Here is a 24637-nt window from a genome sequence, read left to right as displayed (position 1 = left end):
AGTTTCATTGGTTACTCATTTAATGTGGAGTCTTTTCGTTGCATGTGGAGCAAATCTGTTAATTAACATTACAGTGCGACAACACTCAACAGCAATCGTAGTGGCAACGCCGGACACAAGTGTCAACTTGCTGCAATAGAAATGTTATGCACTATCGTTAATCGCACATCTCTAGTTTGAACAAAAAATGCAAAAATAAGTACACGAAAGACGTACAGTCATTTTAATGCTCGGTTATTAATTGCTCGTGTTTTGTGTTATAAAATAAAGAAACTATTTAAAGGATTACTGCCCAGTTTATTGGTGTTTGTGTAAACTCAAAGAAGTGTTAATTGTGCACGCGAGACGCCAAAGAAGTCCACAAGGAAGAGGTAAGTGGAAAAGCGACGCGACGTACATACATGTAGAGAAAAAAGGCGACCGTAAAGAATTTGTCACCAAGAAGTTGCGAATGTGTTACTCTACAATAATACGCATTACATTTATAGCATTGTTGTGTGTGTGTGTGTGAGAGTGTGTGCGTAATATTTGCCCGTTCCGCTGGCTTGTATAAAAAGACATCAAATTTATATTGGTTTTTCATTTGCGTCCGAGTTTCTTGGCAGGCACATTGCCAATTGCAGCCCTTGTGCACTGTCTGTCTCCAAGTTTCGTGGCTTCTCTTGGATTTCCATTCACAATTTTAACAACCACCATGCAAAAGTTCTTGGATCACAAAAAGAAAGAAAAAAAAATCGTCGACGTCGACTGCGCTGCCCTGCGTATTTGCTGTACTGTTACATGCACCCTCTCGCTTGCACTTGCGCGACGCTGGCGCGCCGGCTTCTTTCCGCATTTAAGTGCAAAGGCGTCGCAGTCGGCGTCGTTGTTGTCTCTTTGCTTTTGTCTCTTGTTTTGTTTTTCTCCACGCGCCTTTTCGCTGGCTACCGCGTGTGCCGGCAACACACACACACACACACGAACACACGCATTGTAACTTCATTATAGTGTAATTTAATTTTTTTGTTGTTGTTGCCTTTATTGTTGTTTTCGAGTCGAGCTGAGATAAAATCAAAACAAATTGTTAACTCGAAATAGCAACTCCCACGCTTCGCTAAGCCGCAGAGTTCAACGTGCCCGCGACAAATATGGCAAAAAGCCGCAAATAGCCTAACCTATATTTTATGCAGAGTATTTGCCGTTATTGTAGACACCTCGTTCCGATGCTCAGCATCAATCGATCGATTGATTGATCGATAATAAAGATGTTAAGCCTGTTATCGGTCGTTAATAAAACGTAATTGCCTGACTTTCATATACCCGCACACCCCGCACTTACATGCTCGAAAGTGTGCGGAGAGGGGAGCAAGGCCTTGCTGTTAATGTACAACTAGCCTTTTACAACACTTCGTGCCCTTTCTCTGTTTTTAAACACTTTAAACTAGAAATTAACTTAAAAATTATATTTCTCACGACTTCTCTTTTGGATCAAAATTCTCATCTAATATGCCCATTGCAATCGCTCTCGGGACCAGTATAAAAGTTGTTGCTCACACAAGACGAATGAGTTTTTTTTTTTTTTGACACCTTCTTCGTCGGAGTCGTCGTTACGTTGCCATTTTAGCTGATTGGAATTTGGCTTAAAGCATTAAGCAAGAAAATCATAAAAAAAAAGCTGAATGCTGAAAACGAGCTCTTTAAAAGAATTGACTTTTGCTTTTGTTCCTGTGGATTCCAGTTTAGCGCTCACTTTTATTTGCCTTGTTTGGTTGTTGTAGGAGGTAGGTATAAGGAGGGTGGGAGGGGATGCCAAAGCTCTCAAATTGCTAATTTGTATAGCTTGCCATGTGTATGTATGTGTGTGTGTGTGAGCGTTCCTTTTGCATATTTTGGCAGTGAGGCAATCTATAAGAGTGCGCCAATCGCTGAGATTGTTCTCAGAATAAATATATACATACGTGAGCATCTACATACATACATATGTATGAATTTATCTCAAAATCTCTATTCGCGGTTCTCTCTCCATCTCTCACACACGCGCTCTGCCAATAGACCGCATGTCTATGGCTGTGTCTGTGTGCTTTGTGTGTGTGTGTGTGTGTGTTTGCGCGCGTGTGTTTGTGTAACGCGTTCATTGACATTGAGCTAAAATCTCGTTGTTGTTTATTGCAAATAAATTTTGTATTTTTATTATCCGACTACACTTACTCTCTTGCTATTTCAGAGAGTTTAATAAAATTGGACAATGCATAGAAGTAGATCTCTTCGAGTCCATTAAATTGTATGTCCAGTGTTGATTAGTGTCCAAAAATAAGGCTGTCTGTTTCTATGCGAGCCTCAGTGTTGAAGAACAAGTTTTTGCTTTTTACTCAGCTAGTTGTGAGCCTCACAATAACTCCACACACATATATGCAAAACCGTAAGTCCTGTGTGTCAGCAAGGGTATTTAAACTTCGGCTTGCCAAAGACAGTCGTTCTTCAAGTATTTTTTTTTGGTTTTGTCAAGAATGTTGTTCACTTTGTAATTTCTTCTATTCTTTTGCAGGCTTTAAAGTGTCATTTTATTGTTGCGGCTCGATTTTCTTGTTAACAAACATACAAACACAGATCAATCATATATATATATATATATATATATATATATATATATATATATCTACATGTATATATACTTGACTTGAATGTGTGCCGAGCACATTATTTGTTGTTGTCCTCGTTGTTTTTGCTGTTTTACGTTTTTGTGACAAGCTGAAAAAAAAAAACACGTTCAAAATTCGTTGACCAAAAAAAAACAAAAATTGTTTCGTTTTCATTAAATGAAATTTCTCTTAGGCGGAGGTGTTTATTTCGGCCTATATAGTCATAAATAACATACAGCCAGCCTACCCAAAATCCCGCCATGACAAGCCTTTTTCTTTTCCATGTTGTTGTTGTTGTTGTTGTTGTTGTTTCTTTTTAGTTGGCTTTATTCAAACGTTGTGCTTGTTTATTCATAAAATATGAGCTGCTCGTATCATGGAATATTTATGCACTTTTCCATTGCTGCAAATGCAATACTCTTAACTTTAATGCTTTTCTCCCAAATTTTCTTCTTGTTTTTTTTTTTTTTGGCAAAAACAGCTGCAACATCATTTTGGCCAGCTACTTTGCCCCTTGGCTCTCTCTCTCTCTCTCTGCTGTAGCTGTATTTTGTGTTTCCTGATTTCCCCGTAGGCCCAAAAACTGCACAATCCGAATCTCGTTCTGTGGCTCACATATGTCCATGAATATGTACGAGGGTTGACTTTCAAATGTGCGCCTCAAAATAAAAACAGTTTATTTATTGTTGAGGCTGTTTTAATTGCTCTCCAAAACTTATTTGAATGTGTTTGTGCCAAGCTTCAATAGTTGAGTGCTTGTCAAATTATGAGTAATCAAATGTATAATCTAATTAATGCTGATGACCAAAGCTGTCGCACGAAATAATCAAATATGAAAAAATATATTACTAGATAATAGATACAATATTGTGTGCTATCCAAAATGTCAAAATATGGTCATATTTACCATAAAATATGGTCATATTTTTTTCAAATTGAAAACAGAAATTACTTAAACTGACTATTGCCAAGGCTGGAACAATATTAAAAGCAACTCTCTTTTGCTTTGGACTTTCAATATTAAACTATGCATTGCATTTGAGATAAACATTTTTGCCCGCATTAACAAGATTTGAAATGTATTTCCCATTTCGTACTGGCTGCCTGCACACATGCGGGTTAATTGTTAGTGTTGTAAAGTACATTTGTAGAGATTGCCAGTGGTAAACAATACTATGATTTGTGCATGTTACGTCACAAACAGACTTAAACAACTTATTAACTTATTCCCTGGTCATGCTTAGCACTCCGTTCCTCGCCCCTTGCCCCTCCCGCTTGTGCCGCCTGCCACCCCCTTTAGAAAACATGTTTCGTTCAAGTATTTTTGATGGCTTTTGTCTTATTGAATGGCATCAGGCAGCAAAACATAAATGTTTGTTGTTGTTTTTTATGCTAATATTCGATGGCTGAAAAAACACGTTTCCAGCGAGACGACAGGCCCGAAGCCTTGAGCTGCCTTGCAGCGTTTCTTGTTTTCCCATGACATTACGTATTGTTGCAAATATCTATGAAAAATGTGTATATAGGTATGTGTGTGTTTGTGTTTGGTATTTGTTTATTATACAATCATCATCCTCACTTGCAATGACTCGACACATCATGTTTGTGCCATGGCAATTACACTGACAGAAAATACGTGTGCATAGCAACAATTGATTCGCAGATGAATTTGATTGCTTATTTATGCGTTTTAATTAAAGCAATCGTGAAAACGAAAACTATTAAATTGCTTAAATTAAATATTTATAGGTTATAAAACGGGTTATTCGCCGTGTTGAACCACGATTCAACAAAATGTTGAAAGATGAACAAGATGTGTGAAGATGGCTTGTTCTCAACTATATATAGTATATAAGTTCTTGATTGGACTGAAGATACGGCTAAGTCGGTGTGAACTGCTTATCGATAAATATCGATATTTAGCTACCATTTTTTGCTCATATCTTTGAGCTTTGTAATATCCCCTTGTAGTAGCACGAGTAAACAAAATATTGAAAGATGAACGAATGTGTGACGAGGGCTTCTGCTCAACAATATATTGTAGTATATAAATTCTAAGTCGATTTGGCCATGCCTGCTTATCGATAAATATCGAATATTTTCGTATATAAATTCTGCTATGCTATGAAGTTTCTTATCCTGCCTGAATGCTCTTTCAGGACTTTTCCTTGAACCTAAAAAGTAGGCTGTATGTGTAAATTTAGAAACTGAAAACTGATTTCTTTTCAAAGGTCTGAGGGAATTTAAGATCTGTTGCGGACTTAATTTCCGCTAAAAGATAATGTTTTAGAGGTACAGCTGATAATAGAACTCGCTTATTTTAAATGCCCATAAACTAAACGAAATACTTACTCTCTAAAAACAAATACTTTACGATTTTAGCAGCTTTTTAGCTTGTGATGCCGCTCATAAGATGGCAAAATAAAGGCGCACAATAAGTCAAGATGCAAGTGCTGCATGGGGCAAAATTTCTAGCTATTTTTTATGGCTCAACGTTTGCTGTCAGTGGGTGGGTGGGTGAGGGGGGGCGGTAGGAGACGTGTGGGCTGGAGCTGGGGCTGGTGCTGGCGCAACTGCCTTTCAATCGAAGCCTCTTAATAATTCAAATCGAATGCTTAATAGAGCATTGCGGCGAGAGCCGAACAGAGACAAGACACCAACTTGCCCGGCGGCAGGAAAGTGGACAAAGTTTTACTGTACCCCAAACTCGGTCGCGTCGGCGGCAGCCACACGCCATAAGGACATTAGTTATTAGCGCAGGGACCTCGCAAGGTGGTTGGCTTGGCTGTGGGCTGTGGGCGGGTAGGTGGGTTGGGAAGAGAGGTGGAAGCCGGTAGACACGCGATGACCGAACGAACTGCTGCTCCGCTGAGCACGCTGACATGTCCATAAAAGCCTTGAAGTGGACGGACACAAACGGACATAGACATGGATAGAGACAGCTCAAAGGGCGGCAAGTGACGGCAGACTATCTTTTTATATACATATATATATATATATATATTTTTTTTTTTTTTTTTCCTACGATGAGAATTGTCAATTGTGTGCATTTCCGCCTGCACCGCCCTCTGCTGCTAGTCCCAGTCCGCAGTCGCATTGTTGTTGCGTGGACTGGACATGGCCGTCCATTAGCTGTTTTTCCGCTAAATTATAGAGTGGCCGGCAAGCGTATATGCCCCGCCGCAGCAGCGTCCAATTAAGTTGACTGTTGGCTAGGGGGGAAGGCGGGTAGGGGCTACAAGCACACACACATACACACAAGAGGGCGGGGCAGGGGAAGGGCCAACAAAATATGCTGCTGCTTTTGTCCTGCATAAAATAACAGCGTGCTCGGGACGCGCTCGCATAACCGTTTCCTGCTGCTTCTGACTGAATGTTACCCCTCCCTCCCACCTCCCTTTTGACTTGTTCCTGGCGGTTTCGCACGTCTCGCCTTTGCCCTTGCCTGCTCTCACATATTTGTGGTCAGCAACCCACCTGTGTGTGCGTGTGCGTGTGCGTGCGCGTGTGTGAGGGAACATGAAAAAATGTGGCTAGCCCTCCACCTCTTTAGTTAACTTATAATACCCTGTATGGAAAACATATATAATGAGGTTGCATTAAGCGCAAGGAGGCATCTTTACGTAATAATATAATATTAAAATATACAGATTGAGATTTTTATATCATACACAGAACTAGCTTATCTCTAGCTCATCTAATTTCCCAAAATTCGGTAAATATCAATTATTATTATTACCGATTTTTTCTAAGATCTGGAGGCACCAAATTTACACAGTCGCTTTAAGAGCTCGCTCCACTTCGTTTACACCTTGACACCTGTCTAAAATTGAAAAGATGTAAAACTATATTCTTGATTTTTGCTAGTCCCTAAGATTTCATATCTATCGCAGCATAAACAGAAATTATTTAAGGGTCAATTTGATATGGTTTAAGGCTAGTAGAAGAGTGCGTGTTTTTTTTTACAGGGTATCTGTCAGTCGGACACTTGCGACCTAGGCAAACTTACCTGTTTTTCTTGTAATATAGCATGTTTATGGGGTTGTAGGCGTGGTCGCGCTTGTGGTTAGACGCGTGTGCGCTGTCAAAAGCTATTTGAACAGGATGTGGATGTGCAAGTGAGCATGTGTGTGTGTGTGCGAGTGTGTATGTGTCTGTGTGTGTATAGCTGTGTGTGTGTGTGTGTGACAATCAAATGATTTTCACATAATTGCTAGCTGTCATTTATGTCACATTCAGGCCACTTGCTTAGCTTTATCAATTGTTAAGCTACCCCTTACCTTTAGCTGCCCCTGCGCTCCGCTCTCCCACCATCCCTTGCATAAGCCCTGGGAAGCTGTAAATATTTGATTAAGAAACTGCGGTTGCTTTAATCAATGGGCACTTGCCTCATCTTAAGGCAACGGCAGCTGCAGCTGCTGGCCAAAGCAACCACTACAAAGTGCTACACACGCCCCCTCATCGGTGCAACCCCCTTACCACGCTCCTCCTATGTGGCTTTGCTTCAAGGCAATTAACCTATTATTAGTTGCTTTTGAAGCAATTGGGGCCAAACGGCTGTTGAAAGTCTCAGGATTTTAATTAAAAATGCGTCCGCCTTCTGGAAAAATGTCCCTTTAAGTTTGTTGCAAGTGCATCAAGAGGAGGCACTTGATGTCGATATCCAAAGCATTATGCCGCAAATTGCTCTAATTACATGAATAATAGACAGGTCGCGTCTATAAGCCCTGCTCTGTTATCTTTGGAAATGTACACTCGCAGAAAAACCGCTAGTGTTTTGTAAAAATGCGAATAAGTCCATTCTTAAGAACTTGTTTTATGCTCTCGCTGGCAAATAGAATCTTGGATCGTGCACCTAAACTAAGAAATTCTTATCTTAAGAACACGTTTAAAGAAATGTCTTTGAATATAATAATAAACATTGAAAAACTTGTAAGCTTGTGAAAACTTGTGTAATGAGCAATATGGTGCTTAATTCAAAAGTATTAATATTTTGAAGTTGATATTAAATATTGAATTAGTATTAGTATTAGTATTAGTATTAGTATTGGTATTAGTATTTGTATTGGTATTGGTATTATTATTAGTATTGGTTTGGTATTGGTATTAGTATTAGTACTAGCATTATTGTTAGTATTAGTATTATTATTATTAGTATTAGTATAAGAATTAGAATTTGAATTTGAGTTACTATTACAATTGGTATTGGTATTGGTATTAGTACTAGCATTATTGTTAGTATTAGTATTAAATTTTATAAGTATTAGTATAAGTATTAGAATTTGAATTTGAAATAGTATTACAATTGGTATTGGTATTGGTATTATTATTAGTATTGGTTTGGTATTGGTATTAGTATTAGTACTAGCATTATTGTTAGCATTAGTATTATTATTGTTATTAGTATTATTATAAGTATTAGAATTTGAATTTGAGTAAGTATTACAATAGGTATTGGTATTGGTATTGGTATTGGGATTGGTATTGGTATTGATGTTAGTATTAGTGTTAGTTCTTGTATAAGTATTAGTATCCGTGTTAGTATTACCCGGGATTGATCCGGCTTTTCTCTGAGTGTATATATAGCTGTATTTTAATGACAGGTCAGTTAGATATAATGACGGCCTTGCTGCAATGGCCACGTTGGGCTCTTTGTAATAATATTTGCCCGCAATTTGTTGCATTTCCCAAGCTTTTAGCGAAACGACCTGAAATCAAACCTCACTCTCGTCCCCCCTCCAATTTGCTCCTAAATGAGCCCTACTCCAAACCCTGTGTTAATATTTTAAACGTTTTGCTGTCTTGGACAAGCACATTTAAAAATGCATAATGTGAAAACATCAGCTGAAGTCGACGCATGTATACCGTATATAATATTCATAAAGCTGTAGACGCATCCAAAACGTGCCCCTTAACCTAGCTCTGCACCCGCTCCCCCACTCTCTCGTTCAGTTATTAGTTCATATTGCTGGCCCTCTGGTTTGATTAGTGGGCCCAAAGCCAATTACTATGTAAGCTTTCACATATAATTTGTCCATACATGCCTTATATAGTATATATAATATCCTACCTGGGCTTTTGCTTATATAAAGCACCTGCCCTCGCCTCCTCTCGTACACATATGTGTAGATCTATCAATCATAGATATAGCAAATGCACTTTTGCCCAAGTGCCGTCCTGTACATACGCGCCGATATATCTGGGACTCTGTCTCTCATTTGTGTAGGAGTTGTATCTATTGGTACGGCTCGTCTAACTTCTGGCTTCCAGCTGTCTGTTGTGGCCAGTCAGTCGGGGACAATTAGCTGGCGTTGCCTAGCATCGGGTATCCATAACTGTACCTTGTATCAAATTTCCCCTGTTTTAGGTATTGTCACTTGAACATTTGTACGATTTCTATTGGTCAATGATTTCCGTTTCCGTTGCTATCCATAACCGATCCTTGGGTTCCATTGGTCCGCAGCTTTTTTGTTCAATGTCCAAGATTTACCTATAAATAGTCGGATTTCTCGAATTTATTTTCATTAGTTTTTCTACCGCACTTGCAACAGGACAGCACCTGCTGCTCCTTCAACCTGACCAAACAGTTCCAATAATTATCTGCAAATGTTATGTAACTAGTGGAAGAAAAAATAATCAAAATCTAAAGTTTGTGATGAAATGTGAATATACAAAAATTGGCTGTACATTTATTTAGGATATGTGAAATTGACAAATTGTGATACGAGTTTCAAGCTAAAGGTAATTTTACATGAAAAACTTGCGAATATTTTCCAAATTGTGATGAAATGAATATTATTTTCAATTATGTACACATTCGTTATGGGATTGTAATGAAGTTTCTTACTGGAAAATTATCCAAGAAATATATATTTGTTAATACATAAGAGAGCACATATCATATATCTATCGAGGGAATGTTTGGCTGTGAACATTAAGAATTATATTGTACTCCAGCTAAGGTTTCAGTTCTTAAATCTTTTCTCGATATAGAAAAGCAGATTTTACTCTCAACTTATTTTGTGTGTAGATAAAACAGGGTATTCTATTGAAGAGTTGACCTTCTCTTCAAACACCTTCCTTCTAAGCTGTAGTCTTCAATAACGTCAGTGACAAAATTTGGGTTTTAGTTTTCGACCCTTACTAAATAAACTTAGGTTCTTGAACAACTGCTGAACACAACTGTACCTAGCATAAGGGAAACCCAAGCAGTTTCAAGAAAAGAACCATTTCTTCATATTTTTTTGTGAGCTGTGGCTTTACGCTCTGCTGGGCACACAGTTAACCGACTGTTCAATAAGACTGTAAGACCTGTTCAAGGTGTTGCTGTTACCCTTTGCCAAGCTCTGCCCACATAAAACACGGATTATATAGAAGCACTTACATATATGTATGTGTACCTGTAATTGCTGTCTGATTCATTCGCTGTGTGACGGCTTGAAGCAAAGCCCATTAACGAAAAAAAACACGGCTGCTGTTTGATTTTGTATCGGACATAGTTTTGACAACTTAACAGCTCAGACAATTGATGTTTTGACATCTGAGCCGAGTTTTGTTTTATTCACTTTAGCTAGAAGAGGGGTAAACAAATAAAAGAGAAAAAAAAAAAAACAGACACAAAAACCTCATCTGTGGGGCCTGTAGGCGGCGGCAATCCGACAAAGCCCCTCAGTTGTTGCACAGATTTTATTCACTTATATACCCCGACTACTAAATGGATATATATATATATATATATATGCATATATGTATTCAGACTGGCATTTGGGGTAGTTATTCATAAATGATGTAATTGGCAAATGTAACATTTTTGTTAATGCGTTTTGTTTCTGGCTTTGATGTCTAAAAATGCACTAAATTATGCATATATAATATAGAGTAGCAAATATGGTATTCATATACGAAATATATATTATATATAAATATATGTATATGTTCTGAGCGTTGGCTGTCTGGCATTTCCGCTTGAGCAGCTTTGCGTTGGGCATAGGGCGTATTCAACTGAATATTATATACATGTATATAGTTAGATAGTTGGATAGATATATATCGATTGTTATAGCAAGACACAGTTTTAGAGATGCCTTGAACGCCTTTTCTCAAACGGTGGCAGCTGCACGATTCTCAAAAACACCAACACAAAATCAAGCGTACGAGCCAGTCGGCAAATCATTCCAACTTCAATGAATTCGATATGAGGCAAATTGAATTGTTGTCTAATTGCGCTTGGCAAACTGAAATTTCAACCCACAATGCTATACGCTGCCATTTGGCTTGATTGTTTTTTAAAACTGAGTTCAAATCGAGCATATCAACTTTATCGAGAGGTGTGTAACCAGTGATCTATAGGATATTTATGCTATAAACAGTGCTAATCAATTTCTCAGCCAATTTTGTATATGAACAAAGTGTTGGCAAACGGTTTATGAATTAACAAAATCTGCTTCAAAGCTGACTTTTCAGAGGGCTAATAAATCGACAACATTTGGCTTTACAACACTGCTTATCATAGTTTTGTAGTATTGAGTAACTAATCTATTTATCGTCTTGTACAACACTAGTTCGCTCAAAAATATCGAAAACACATGCCTGCCTTTCACTTAGACATTTGTTAAATCGAATGATTGGCAAAAGTCTCTCATTTTAAGAAAGTTCTCGTATTTGTGTTTCTATTACAATTCAAAAATAATTTAAATTCAAATATTTTTTTTTTGTTATTGTTTTATAAACTATTTCGAGAAGAAGTGAGTGTATAAAAGAGTGCAAATGTCCACGTTTAGTTTACAAAATTACATTTTCCAAAGATTTTGTGTGCAGTAGAGATATCCTCAAGCACAAAAGGGCATCACAGCTGCGGCTTGAACGTCATTTTGTTTGCCCAAAACAATTGTCAGACTTGTGTTGAGTTTTAGCCAAACGTGCGTCGGTTCAGTTGATTACGAACTGGCGCACGCGGCGTATGTGCAATCCGAGCCGAGCTTGGGTTAGTTTTTAAGCGAGCCAATTGATTAATGCGTGTTTCTGCTTTGTTATTGACACTTTTGCAGAGAGCATGAAAATGAAGCGCGAGAGCAATGATGGCGACGGCCCGCAGGACCAGAAGCGCAACAGACGCAACGAGGAAACGGTGCGAATACTGATACCAAGCAGTGTAAGTTAATTGACCAGCCAAGAAAACCCAACTGGGCCGTAAATCGTAACCAATATGTGAACGTGCCTTTGTTGGTTCTTCGACTCATTGCAGATTGCCGGCGCTGTCATCGGCAAGGGAGGCCAACACATACAGAAGATGCGCACTCAGGTACTATAAAACGTGCCCCGGCACACTAAAGCTCAGCTAACTATATATAAAAAACACTCGAAAACATGCACAAGAAAAACGAGTATTTGAAAAAGAAAAGAAAAAAAAAACACTTGAAGCGTCTAGTATTATTTATTAACTATTTATTTCACTGCGCCGCGCTTGCAAGACCTTTAAAGAGAAAGCGAAGCAAATTCCAAATTCTGTCTCTATTTGTGTGTCGCTACTATTCTCCGACTCTCTCTAGCTGTCCTCTTCTATAAATATGTATATATATATATATATATATATATATAATATATATCATACATCCATTATCTAGTCCAAGTTAAAGTCTCTTTTGGCCGCTTTGGATCCGCCGCAAATAGCAGCTCCCGTCTCTTATTCTCAGTTCCCTTCAGCGTGTTTAATCTAGCATTAAATCTATCTAACAATCTCTAGCTTAAACGACACGCTTCTAACTAACTCTCTCACTCCCCCTCTCTCTTATTCCCTACCTCTCTCTCTCTCTCTCTCTCTCTCTCTCTCTCTCTCTTATATCTCTCGGCTGCCCGCACTCAGCTAACAGTCTATATATCTCTCTCTCTCGCTCTCGCCTTTGACCTGGTCTCCAAAGTCTTTAATCAAAAATATAATATTTAGGCGCTTTATTTACCAAACAATGAACAAGAAATTTGCCACTTACTTTTTTGTTGTATAATTCAATATAAAATACAAATAATTTACACGCTTTTAACCTTAACTAAATGAACAATTTTCTCTCTCTCTCTCTCTCTTCTTCTCTCTACTTCTTACGAACGACCCATATGTAATCGAACCAAACAAAAAAAAAAAAAAACAAAAAACAAAAAAAAAATGAAATCAAAAAACCAAATCGAATCTTGTAATACGACCAAATATCAAATCAACCAATATCAATCGACCAACTGTGATCGATTGACCGACCGACCAATCGATCGATCGACCGACCCGCCTGCCCGCTCGCACCATTTGGTCTGGTCTGTCCCGCACACACACTGGCGTCTCCCCCTGGTCTGGGTCTGGGTCTCGCTTCGTCACCTGCCACTGAAACTCTGAAAATCTGATGAATCAAATATGCCAAATGCCAAATGAATCGATATGTATCGATAACCGAAATCAATGCCCGAATGTTGGCCATGCGCTCCATCAAATCTTACGTCTAAAAACAATTTGTTAACGTATGTAACAACCGATGCCAAAAACCGATGCACAATATATATATACACATATATATATATATATATAATCGAACCAATCGACCGACCGCCTGCCCGCCCGCCCGACCGACCGCCTGCCTGCCTGGCCCGTCTGAATGCCCCGTGCGGTCGTGACCCGTTGCTGTATATAAAAACCAAACAACATGTGCAATAAATGTGCATAAAATCTGTATAAATCTCAACACATATATACATACATATATCCATATATATATATATATATATATCTATCGTGTATATGATGTATCCATGCTGGGCCCACCACCGTTGTCCCTTCCATTGTTGTGCGTTGCGTGTGTGGTTGTGCCCGTGTGTGCTTGGGGGTGTGTATCTCTCTCTTGTTCTCCCTGCTCAAACAACATCAACAACAACTGCGGCAACTGCAATAACAACAACAACAATAATAATGCATAATAATACACATACATATATATATATATATATATGTATGTATATATATTTAAAACCGAAAAAAAATATACACAAATTTTATACGGCCAACCAATCAACCGAACGTTAATCGAAATATCGCCCGACCGACCGCACGCCCGCCCGATCCGCCCGCTCAATCGCCCGCCCGCCCGATCCGCCCGTCTGTTGTCCAACCATCAAATGTAACGCACAGTATAAAGCCACTGTGTCTGTGGACGATTCCCAAGGCCCCGAACGGTAAACCACAACAAAATCTAAAAACTTTACCAAATATTTCATCATGTATAAGCTTACCACAAAAAAAAAAAAAAAAAAAATCAACAATTAAGAACTTACTTTGTAGCCTTTAGCCTTAGTTAGGTCTGTTAACAGTTAGTTAACCTTTTTATTTTATATATTCTGTTTTTATAGTATTTTACAAACATCTATATATATAATATTATTCCTTACCAAAGAACACACTTGTACCTGCTGGACGCGTGTCTCTCTCTCTCTCGCTCGCTCGCTCGCTCGCTGTCTTCTCTCTCTCTCTCTCTTTCTGTGTTTTTCTCTCGCGCTGTATTTGTTGTTATTGTATGTGCTAGTGTCCTTACCGAAGTTACGACGTCTTATACACTTCCAGTTGTATATGTATATATCCCTTATTCCTCACTCCCAAACAGCGTCTTTCGATTTACTTACTCCACAAGCATATTTAATAGCTGCTACTAACCGTTGCACTAAATACCACTGCACGGCATTAACTTCACACGTACATACTAAATAATATTTAAAAAAAATAAAAATAAAAAATAAAACCCCGCACTCGAGCTCTCCGAGTACAACTAACCCAGCAAAATGCGCTCGTGTCTACCCAACCAACCCGCAAAATGGCCAAAATTCAAAAGGAATTTCTTTCGATTTTATTTTTTTTTTTTGTGTACCCATCCATATTCCTCCTCGCCCGCCCAGCAAGCGTCTTGTGTGTCCTTCAATGTGTGTGGTTTCTGGGTTAAGTGTAGGTACAGCAACAAGCACAGCAGCCGTACAGGTCGTATATCTCAGCATAACTCGTAATCTTTCTCTACAATATATAAGTTGATAAGTTGTCTAAAACGAGGGTTGCCTTTTACAAAAAAAATCACGCTAATACCTCTTTAATTTTACCTATAAAATCTTAGGATTTAAACATAATCGATTGAATCTAAATATAATCGCTTTCGTTCAAGAAATGTCACTTAAGAAACCGTTGAGAATCGTTAATTATTTCACGAGTTATTTAAGCGGAAGCTCTAGTGCTGGAAAATCTCGTAACATTCCAATACTGAAGTCAATTCACAGCTGGTCACACTTAGTGCCGCAGCAACAAAGGCAACCCTCGTTGATATTTGTATTGTCTAGTCGTATAACTATATTTTTAATGCAGGTCTAGTGCTAAGGTTGAGCCTTATGTATGTTTATGTATTTCTAATATGTACCTATACTTTACATTTCTCCCTCTCTCTCTCTCTCTCTCTCTTTCTCTTTCTTGCTCTCTCTCTTAACTTTCTCTATACATCCGACAAACAAATTTCTCCCTGCACTTTAACAGCACCATACAAATCTCTACGGATATCGATTCCACGCTGGAGATCATAACCGAAATGCTGAAATACTTTGAAGAGGTAAGTGGAATGGCTAATGTTATTTGATCTAACTAAAACTGATGTACATTATCTCTGATCTCTCTCGCCTCTCTCTGTCTCCCTTTCTCCCAATCCGCAGCGCGATGAAGAATTCGATGTGCGCCTATTAATCCATCAGAGTCTGGCCGGCTGCGTCATTGGCAAGGGTGGCCAGAAGATCAAGGAGATACGCGATGTGAGTAGCTATAAATATATATATATCTATAAATATATCTAAGTGTGGGCAACATGTATGTAGCTTGTGAACGCTGTCACAAGTCTAATTATAGTCCTGCGCATTGACGCAGATCCTGCTCGGTTTTGGACTGCATCACTGGTCACGTTAAGTTGCAGGCAACATGCTGTCGTCAATCGTTAGCAGCTACTGTCACATAGTTTACCTCATGTTAGCTTCACTTGTCAACGACAGCAACTCAACGCTTGGCCGCACACACTCACAATCACTCATGTGCAGCACGAATCCTGCCGGGCTCCTGCTGAGAACGCTTCTTTCTTTGCACAGCTCTCTTTCATAAGCTCTGCACTTTCATAACACAATTGTCGCCATTTCAAACGCAATTGGATTCCAAGCAGCCTGTTTCCAGCGTCATGTGTGAGGATGCGTGCACATGTCAAGCGCTTTTCAATTGCGCAATTGTAACGCACATCCGTCACACACACACGAGTAGTCGATTGGCAGCTTCAAGTATTTATACGCTGAATCCATTGAAAATGCGTAATAAGTGTTATTTCCGTTGCGATGCCATACAACATGTACGCATTCCAGAGCTAGCCGTGTTCATCGCCTTTAAATACTTTTATATGAAATAATCTTTCGATATGAAGAGTATATCAAAACCAAGCTAAGAAAAACTCTGGCAAGCCCCTTTTTTTTAGGCATTTCTCGAAGATTATATAGTTTATTGTAATACTACTTTGTATTTATAGAGATACATGCTTGAATTTTGGGATGTACCTGCAATTAAACGTCGTCTTTAAGCTCTGAAAGTTTGACAACAATTGAGCCGGAAACACCGCTCACCGCTGCTCAAACTGTGCAGCTCCTCACAGACCGTCTCTATGTCTACATCCTGCTATAAGTTAATACGAATCTGTTTAATTATAGGGCATCTCTTAGTCGATTACACCTGATTGTAGCTCGCTTATTTGTTGATTTTCCTGTGCATTAAAATATGCGTTTGCCTGTTTCTTATTAATTAACAATGAGTAGTTGCTGCCAAGTGGCTGCATTTTAATTGGAATGGCTTTGTTTTCGTTACCGCGCCCCCTCCCCTTCACCTTGTGCTGCTGTGCAAAGTGCCTGCCACAGTGCCGCCTGCTGGCCACCTATAACATTCTTCTGCTGCTCCTTCTACTCCGGCTGCCTTGACTACCGTGTTGCGCTCAGCTCGGGTCGCACAAAGGCGCGCGTGAATTTATTATTGCATACTTTTGAGCGCACGCAAAAACTGTGTCTGCAAGTCGCATTTGCTTTGTGTGCTGACTGGCCAACTGTCTGCCTGACTGCTTCTGCTCCATTCTTGTGCATATTCATATCTGTTGTATACCCTGCAAAAAACGGTGTTACAAGGTCGTGAATATAAGCTCAAAGCAGGCAAGTTCAGAGTAAAGTGGGGAATCAGTATGAAAAGACGAAAGCCCAATCTTTCTAGAACTGCTCTAAAATGAGTCCTTATTTTATGACTACATCTATGTATGCAAATATAGCAAAGTCCGAAGATGATTTAAACAGGATGTGTGTTCCTAAATAATAAATTACCCAACATCCACGGTACACTTACAGGGTACGCTGTAGGCGTTAGATTTCTTGTAGCTTCATGGAGGTCAAGAAGTCCACCACGGCAAAAGGACATGGCGTCGACTGTGTCCTGTTGCCTTTTGAGCAACTGAAAACGTAGCGTTTACTTTTAGTTTTTTTCTCTCATTTCTTTTATATTTTTTACTTGGAATTTCTTAGCATGCTGCAATGTGAAAATTGTTTGCCATCAGCATCATCGTTCGCCCGCTAGCAGCGTCCTTCAAGCCGGTGCGCTGCTTTGTAGCATATCCTGGCATGGCATCCTTGCAGCTGCCAGCGCCCGCCCATTCAGCTGTTGTCTGCGCAGATGATCACCAGTGGAGCAGTTGCCTGTCTTTAGACCCAGACTCTTGTCTCGGTCTCAGCATGTGTTTTGTGTCACAGATTGTGTCTTTTTGGGTAAGGGGAAGACTTCTCGTCTCGTCTCATCTCGTCCCCGTTCCATTGTCTTGGGCAGCCTAACAACTGGCCAGGCAAGCAGCTGTTTTCATTTCTTTCTCAAAAGATATTTCGCTTGTCGTGTCCTCGTTCTCCTGATTATCCTGCTATCAGCCTCGCTTTTACCTTGTTTCGTTTGCGTGTTTTTTTTCTTCCTTTTTTGGTTCCCATTTTGACTTTTTGTTTTTGGCCCTCACAGCCGGTTATATGGTTCTTCCTTTTATATTTGTGTGTGTCCTTGATAAAAGGTTATAAGGTTGCCTTGATGTGTCCAAGGATATTTGCTATCTTGTATAAAGTTTGGATATGGCCGCCACTGAGTGCGAAATATCTATTATTTATTCTTGTCAGACTGGAAAATCAAGAATAGCTTTACTATTTTTCTTTAATTTACTTAAAATTTAAGTTTAAGAGTATAGAAAAACAACAAAGATGAAAATAGATGGCTAAATAGATACATAGATGAAGATATATGAATATAGATTGATAGATAGATGGATAAATTAAAGATAAATTAAGATGGATAGATAGATAGATGAAGTTAAATAGTTTGATAAATAAAGAAAGATGTGTAGATAGATAAATATGAATAGATAGATAGATAAAGATAGATTGATGAAGATGATGATGATAGATGGATAGATAGATGGATAGCTGGATTGAAGATAGATGAAGATGGATAGATACATGACTATAGATAGATGAAGATGAATAGATAGATAAAGAGAGATTGTTAAAAATGGATAGATAGATATGATCAAAACACATTCCGTGTGCATTTGGATTTTGTCTTGCTCAATATGCCCCCTTATATTCAGGTCGTATTTTGTTTATAACAATTTAATAATAAAACAAATATTATAATGTCCATTTAAATAAGAGCAATTCCTAAAAGGAATTGTCGGATTTCTGGGAACTCGTAATATAATTTCCATTGCGTTCAGCTTCGTTGCTTGCGACATTTTCTCTGCTGGGCCCCCCAAAATTTGTCACATTTCTCCCAACATGTGTGTGGCTATAAATACATATAATATCCAAAAGAAGGTATATTCTCTGCTACAAGCTATCAACTAACCCAAATTCTGTCTCAAGCTGTTGTCCATTAAATGTTGTCCTGTGCCACATCTGATGAGTTCCTTCAAGAGCGGCATCTGCTGCTGTCGCGCAGGCGGCGTCCCTAATAATGAGCAGCAGCTGCTGCTGCCTTCTGCCGGTCTCTCTCCCTGATCCATCTACTAAATCCAAATGTCTGCCTATGTGTGCGGCACAATGGGCATTGAGAATTGAGCAGCGTGCCAATGGCTTTTGTTCGCCCCTACCCTACCCTTCGCTCGGCTCAGTTCAGTTCAGCTCAGCTCAGTCCGCCCCTGCGGCTTACAATTGTTGCTGCGCTTAGGAGGACTAGGTTGCTTGGTTGCCCTCGTGGTTGCGTGTGTGTGTGTGTGTGTATGTATGTGTCAGCTCTCTTAATGAATGCCTAACAGGTGTTACAAGCACATACGCACACACACAAATTACGCGCCGAGGCAGCTGAAGACATCCGACTTGAGGCATTGGCATCTGTTCCTTGGCATTTCTTTACGAGCTGCTTGAATTGTTTTTCTACTTGTTGTTATACCCTATAACGAATGTAGTTGAGCATATGCATGCAGTTTGACTATATATATATATATATTATTTTTTCCAAAGTAGCCAAAATGATAAATATCGATTTCCAACCTCGATATTTTCTAATCTGCTTTGGATAGAGATCTTAAATAATAAGGAATATTAAAATGGAATAATAGAAACTTATGCTTCATGTTAAATTTCAATTCCATGCTACGAAATGGATTTTAGTAGAAGAGGAGCTGCTTAAGCGGACAGCTAGCGGCCTGTGCTTGCAGCTTGTTACGGGGTATCTTCTAGTCAAGCCAACTCGTCCTGCTCGTCCGTGTTTGCCCACAACAACTCTCTTTGATCAATTGATGAATAACTTGCTTATGAAACTTTTGCCTGTAATACATGACGCTGTCGCTGACATTGCCTCTGCTCCTGTTCCGCTTCCTACTCCTTCTTCTGCTGCTCCTGTTCAGCTTCCTACTCCTTCTTCTGCTGCTCTCTGCCCCCTCCCGCGCTCCAACTCGCCTACCGTAGTGTGTCGCGCATTGCAATCTTGTCAATATCCGGTTCAGTTTTCATGCTTCTGTGTATGTGGCATCAACTTAAATGTTGTTCAGTTGCTTCCGCTTTGTTTTAAGTGCCGCCTGCTGCCTGTTTGGCCTGACAGCTCATTTTGTTGGCAGAGTGTACCCCGCCGCTGGGTGCTACACTTCCTCCTCCTCCTGCCGGCACTCCGCAATTTCTGTTGCTTGGGGCCAAAAAGTTTTCTAATTGCAGCTGCTGTTTGATGATTTTCTGTTTTTTTGTTTTTTTTTTTGATGTCCTTTCGAGAGCAAGTACAAAAACTCAATTACAGACAAGCTGCATTATTGGTGCCGCACACACTCGTGCCACATGCGGCTGCTGCACAAGTGTTGCAAGCTGTCGTCGCTGCTGCAGCTGCTTTAAGGATATTCGTGAAGGAAGCACTTCAAGAGGCTGCAGCAGCAGCTGCCCGAAAACAGTTTCTTTGCATAAAAAGCCGCTTAGAATTTTTGCGCAAGAAAGTCAACAAAACGAAGAGCAAGAACCAGAAGCAGCAGCAGAGGTAGAAGCCAAAGTAGAAGCATAAAAATTAATAAGTAGATGGCAGCAATGATTACGTTTCATTTGCCATGGCTACATCTATCAGGATGTGTGCGTAAGTGTGTGTGCGCCTATTTTGCGGCGCATGCGTCAATACACACGCACACACACACACAAATACGCACGGAGAGCCAAAAAAAAAAAAAAAAAAGAAAAAGAAGAGCGAGCAAAAGAAGCTGAATAATACACCGGTTCCGACAGCAGCTGCGCCTCGCAGCAGCAGCGCCGCAGCCGTCGCAGCAGCAGCGTCTGCTCTACTGTTATCCTGCCCAACTGACTCGACGGTTGCCTGCCTGCTGCCTGCGTAGCCTTTAAGCCGTCTAACTGACTGCCTACAGCCAGTACACAACAACAACAAGAAGCACAGGCACATGCTGCCTGCCTGCCTGCTTGCTGCTCTGCTCAGCGCTCTCTTCGCTGCCTCTCTCTCTCTCTCTCTCTCTGCCGCGGCTGGCTGCGTCTTCTCCTTACATGGCAACTGGCATTCGTTGAACCCAATTAGTTCGACATTGGCGCTGGTCGCGCACGGTACACACGCGCTGCCTCTTCTGCTGCCACAGGCCATATAAACAGTTATAACAGTGCTACTGAAAAGTATATATACACACAGTTGATAAACAAAATGTGTAAAGGTACAAACAACCAAAAAATAGAAGAGATATTTTTTAAAATATGTGTGACCAGATATCATAAGACCGAAATTAACTAAAAGGCGTAATTTCTGTGTAGTTCTTGGCCGTGTATGTGTGAGTGTGTGTTGTGTACATGTACACACTTCATATTCGCACACTCACACACGCATCCTTTTACATTTTTTCCTTTGCTGCTGTTCGCAGTTTGAGTTTTTGTATATGATTCGTGCGGCCACCAAAAAGTATGCTACATTTTTGAGCCCAGCGCGCTCGTCTCTATATATATATATATATATTTATGTATATGTATATCTATATGTTTGTGTGTCATATACTCGCGCGCACACCCTCACACACACACACACACGCTTGCTCAGCGCGCTGTGCTTTGTTGTTGTGTTTAAATTAAATAATAAATTCAATGAGCGTCCAGTCGCTCGCTCGTTGCCTTTTGATGTTTTATATTGTGACATAAAAGCTAAAAAAAAGAAAACCCACACACACACACACACACAGCGCCTGTAAGTGTGTGAGTCAACATTTGCGCCTGCCATTCATAAGGCTCAACGTGTGGGCACTTGAGCAGTTTTTGATGTGTCGCCATTGTTGTCTGGGGGTCACACGCAACGAGTTGTCGCCAAGGGAGCAGCGGGCAGGGCGAGTAGCTTGTGTGCGTGTGTATATGTGTGTGTATGTGTGTGTGTGTGTGTGTGTGTGTGTGTGTGTGTGTGTGTGTGTGTGTGTGTTAAGCATGACGCAGCCTTCGGTCATTCGAACACAGAGTTAAGCATGGGGTAACACGCAATTTGCCTGTGCCTGAGCATTTTGGGCTTTAGGAATGATGCAATCATCAGGACACAAAACACGCAGCTGCGCCAGAGGGGAAAGCGATGGGTCGGAGGGGGGTCAGACAGGCAACACAGGGAAACGGGCAACGGAAGCAGGCTCCAATGCACGTAGGCACAAATCTCTGTTGTGACCCTATCACACACACACACACACACACGAACACTTATGACATGCACTCCTAAGTGGCTATCGAATTTCACATTTACACTTCCGCTGCAGACGACGAGAGACGCATTTCAAATTTGGTAGCGGGGGCAAGAAGAGACGGCAACAACAACTTCCGGTGCAGGAGCTGCTTTATATACGCGCATCCCTTGCAGCTGTGCCGCCGGCAGGTAGCTCAACGCCGAGAAGTGCCTGCACATCCTGCCTGCCGAGCATGGTTAAAGTGCTTGTTATTGAGCCTGTTGGTAGGGCCGTGTCATAAGCTCTGTTCCTGCGGATGGGTCACAGTCATGGCCAACAATTGATTGAAACTGTGCAGCTGCCATCGATCCTGACTGCCTGCTCCTGCCAACTTCTGCTGCTGTCAGCCATTTTGAGCTGTTTGACTGCATTAAAGAGAAAATAATCATATTGCTTACAATAGTTATCTACAGTTTATGCACGCTATAGTAGATATCTTCAAATAAGTTAGCCCTACTCGATTTTCCTGCGTATATTAAACTCTATAACCTTATTTCGTTGCTTCCTCTAGCGCATTGGCTGTCGCTTTTTGAAGGTCTTCTCCAATGTGGCGCCGCAGAGCACGGATCGTGTCGTGCAGACTGTGGGCAAGCAGAGCCAGGTGATTGATGCTGTGCGCGAGGTGATAACCTTGACACGTGACACGCCCATTAAGGGGCCGATACACAACTATGATCCGATGAACTTTGACCGCGTCTATGCGGATGAGTATGGCGGCTATGGCACCGGCACCGGCAGCACACGTCCCAGTCAACGTGGCGGCAATCGCGGCGGAGGCGGCGGCGGCGGCGGTGGTGCTGGAGGTGGCGGCGGTGGTGGATTCGGTGGTGGCGGCGGCGGCAACGGTGGCCGCGGCAATGATCGCTTTGGTGGCGGCCGTGGCGGCGGCGGTGGCGGTGCTGGCGTCGGCGGCGCCACTGGGCTCGGCGGCATGGGCGGACCACGCGACAATCCCTTCATCAATCCCTGGGCAAATGGCGGCGGCGGCGGCGACGCCGATGGCTTCGGCGTTGGCAACAATGGCGGCGGCTTCGGCGGCAACAACTTTGGCGGCGGCGGTCCATTCGGCGGCGGCAACTTTGGCAACAATTTCGGCAACGGGCCCAACGACTTTGGTGGCGGCAACCCGCTCGGCGGCGGCGGTGGCGGCGGCACCAGTAATCTGCCCAGCCTGGGCAACTTTGGCCAGAGCCAGGGCAGCAACAGCGGCGGCGCCGGCGGCTTCGGTGCCGGCAACAACAGCCTGGGCAACGGCCTGGGCGCTGGCTACGGCGCCGGCAACAGCAGTCTGGGCAACGGCCTGGGCGCCGTCAACAATGGCGGTGTCGGCGGACTTGGTGCTAACAACGGAGCTGGCGGCTTCAACGCGGGCGGCGGTGGCGGCGGCGGCAATGGCGGCTCGAACAACAGTGCCAACGCCTCGTCCAACATACCGCAGGGACATGATCCCAACAACAGCACACAGGTCACCATACCCAAGGATGTGAGTAGCTGCAAGCTCTAGACGCAAATTTAATGCTAATCTTTTGCCTTTATCCAACAGTTGGCTGGAGCCATAATTGGCAAGGGCGGCGGTCGCATACGGCGCATACGCAACGAGTCGAGCGCGTATATAACGATTGATGAGCCGCTGCCCGGCTCGAATGATCGCATCATCACCATTTCGGGCACACCCAAGCAAATACAAATGGCCCAGTATCTGCTGCAACAGAGGTTGGTGTCGCAAACAGACTAAAAGTATGCACAACAAATCCTTTCATATGACTTACTAAAATCCATACACACACACACACACACACACACACACATCCCAATCAATTCCCGCCTAGTGCCCAAACGTGCCTCTAAATCGAATCGAATCGAATCGTATCAATCAATCAGCCAATCAATCAGCCAATGCCTCAAACTAACCGTCGTCTCCAAATGCTTTCCGTATGGAAGACTAGTGATTTTGTTGTTTGGTCTCTGCTAATAACAATAAATCCCTTGTCTTCTTATGGCGCGCATTCTGCTCTTCATTTATAATAATTTCGGTGGTGCCACAAAACAATAAATAATAATAACAATAACAGCAACAATATATAACAATAAAATACATTTGTTCAACTTGTACTAAACGTGTCTCGGTCAACACACTCCCCCTCTCCCTACCCCTCCGCCTACCCTACCACATTCACATTCATTTACTACAGTGAAAGCTCGACGAGCACAAACTGCTGCTCACATGTTTTATAAATAATAATTAATATTTTAAAAATATTCCATTTTATTTAAATCATACAAAAAAATATATATTAAAAGCAAGCTTCAAAAAAAAGGAAAGTCTTTGAACAAATGAATACATTAAATAATTATCATTTTACATATTTTCAAATATTTGAAAATGATTGTAAATATCCAAAGATTTAATTGACGGCTGTTCCTTTTTCAGAGCTTTCACTGTACAAATAAGTTATATTTTTGCTTAATTTTTCAAATGCTTCGATGTGTGCGCTTATCGAAAAACGATTTTATTAATGCCTTGGCAATCGCTTGCTTTTCCACCCATCTTTCACGTTTTCAGTGTGCACGAGAATGGCAGGCGGAACATTTAAGTGGACTTCAACAACAACAACAACAAAACAGCCCAGATGAAGAGGAGGAGCTGCATCCACGTTTAACTTTAAAGTTTACTAAAACAAAAAAAAAAAAAAACAAAAACAAAAGAAAGAAAAAAGAAAACATAAGCAACTGATTATTGAGTGTCCTCCCCAA

The 24637-nt window shown here is 41.1% G+C and overlaps 1 protein-coding gene across 4 annotated transcripts; it reads left to right on the top strand.

Moving 5' to 3' along the window:
- Positions 1-164: 164 nt before the first annotated feature.
- On the top strand, positions 165-24637 carry HnRNP-K (Heterogeneous nuclear ribonucleoprotein K). 4 transcript variants are annotated; one of them, XM_015168725.3, is made up of 9 exons: positions 165-371; positions 11666-11769; positions 11863-11919; positions 13783-13826; positions 15160-15232; positions 15333-15428; positions 22395-23366; positions 23427-23596; positions 24447-24637. In XM_015168725.3, exons 2-9 carry the CDS (start codon positions 11671-11673, stop codon positions 24475-24477), a joined length of 1542 nt encoding a protein of 513 aa, XP_015024211.1. In that variant the 5' UTR covers positions 165-371; positions 11666-11670; the 3' UTR covers positions 24478-24637. The 4 variants fall into 4 exon arrangements, with proteins under 4 accessions (XP_015024211.1, XP_032292540.1, XP_070066571.1 ...); XM_032436649.2 differs by having other exon boundaries at positions 23427-23620; XM_070210470.1 differs by lacking the exon at positions 165-371 and adding an exon at positions 9142-9359.

Source organism: Drosophila virilis, chromosome 5 (assembly GCF_030788295.1).
Source record: "Drosophila virilis strain 15010-1051.87 chromosome 5, Dvir_AGI_RSII-ME, whole genome shotgun sequence".
In the NCBI taxonomy this organism is placed as follows: Eukaryota; Metazoa; Arthropoda; class Insecta; order Diptera; family Drosophilidae; genus Drosophila; species Drosophila virilis.
This window is presented reverse-complemented; position numbering and strand designations above follow the sequence as displayed.

What these genes read in the sequence shown, in the direction of transcription:
- HnRNP-K (XM_015168725.3), top strand. Translation starts at nt 11,671, where the DNA reads ATGAAAATGAAGCGCGAGAGCAATGATGGCGACGGCCCGCAGGACCAG. An exon ending in TGCTGAAATACTTTGAAGAG is followed by an intron (nt 15,233 to 15,332) that starts GTAAGTGGAATG and finishes CCCAATCCGCAG; the next exon opens with CGCGATGAAGAATTCGATGT. An exon ending in AGATCAAGGAGATACGCGAT is followed by an intron (nt 15,429 to 22,394) that starts GTGAGTAGCTAT and finishes TGCTTCCTCTAG; the next exon opens with CGCATTGGCTGTCGCTTTTT.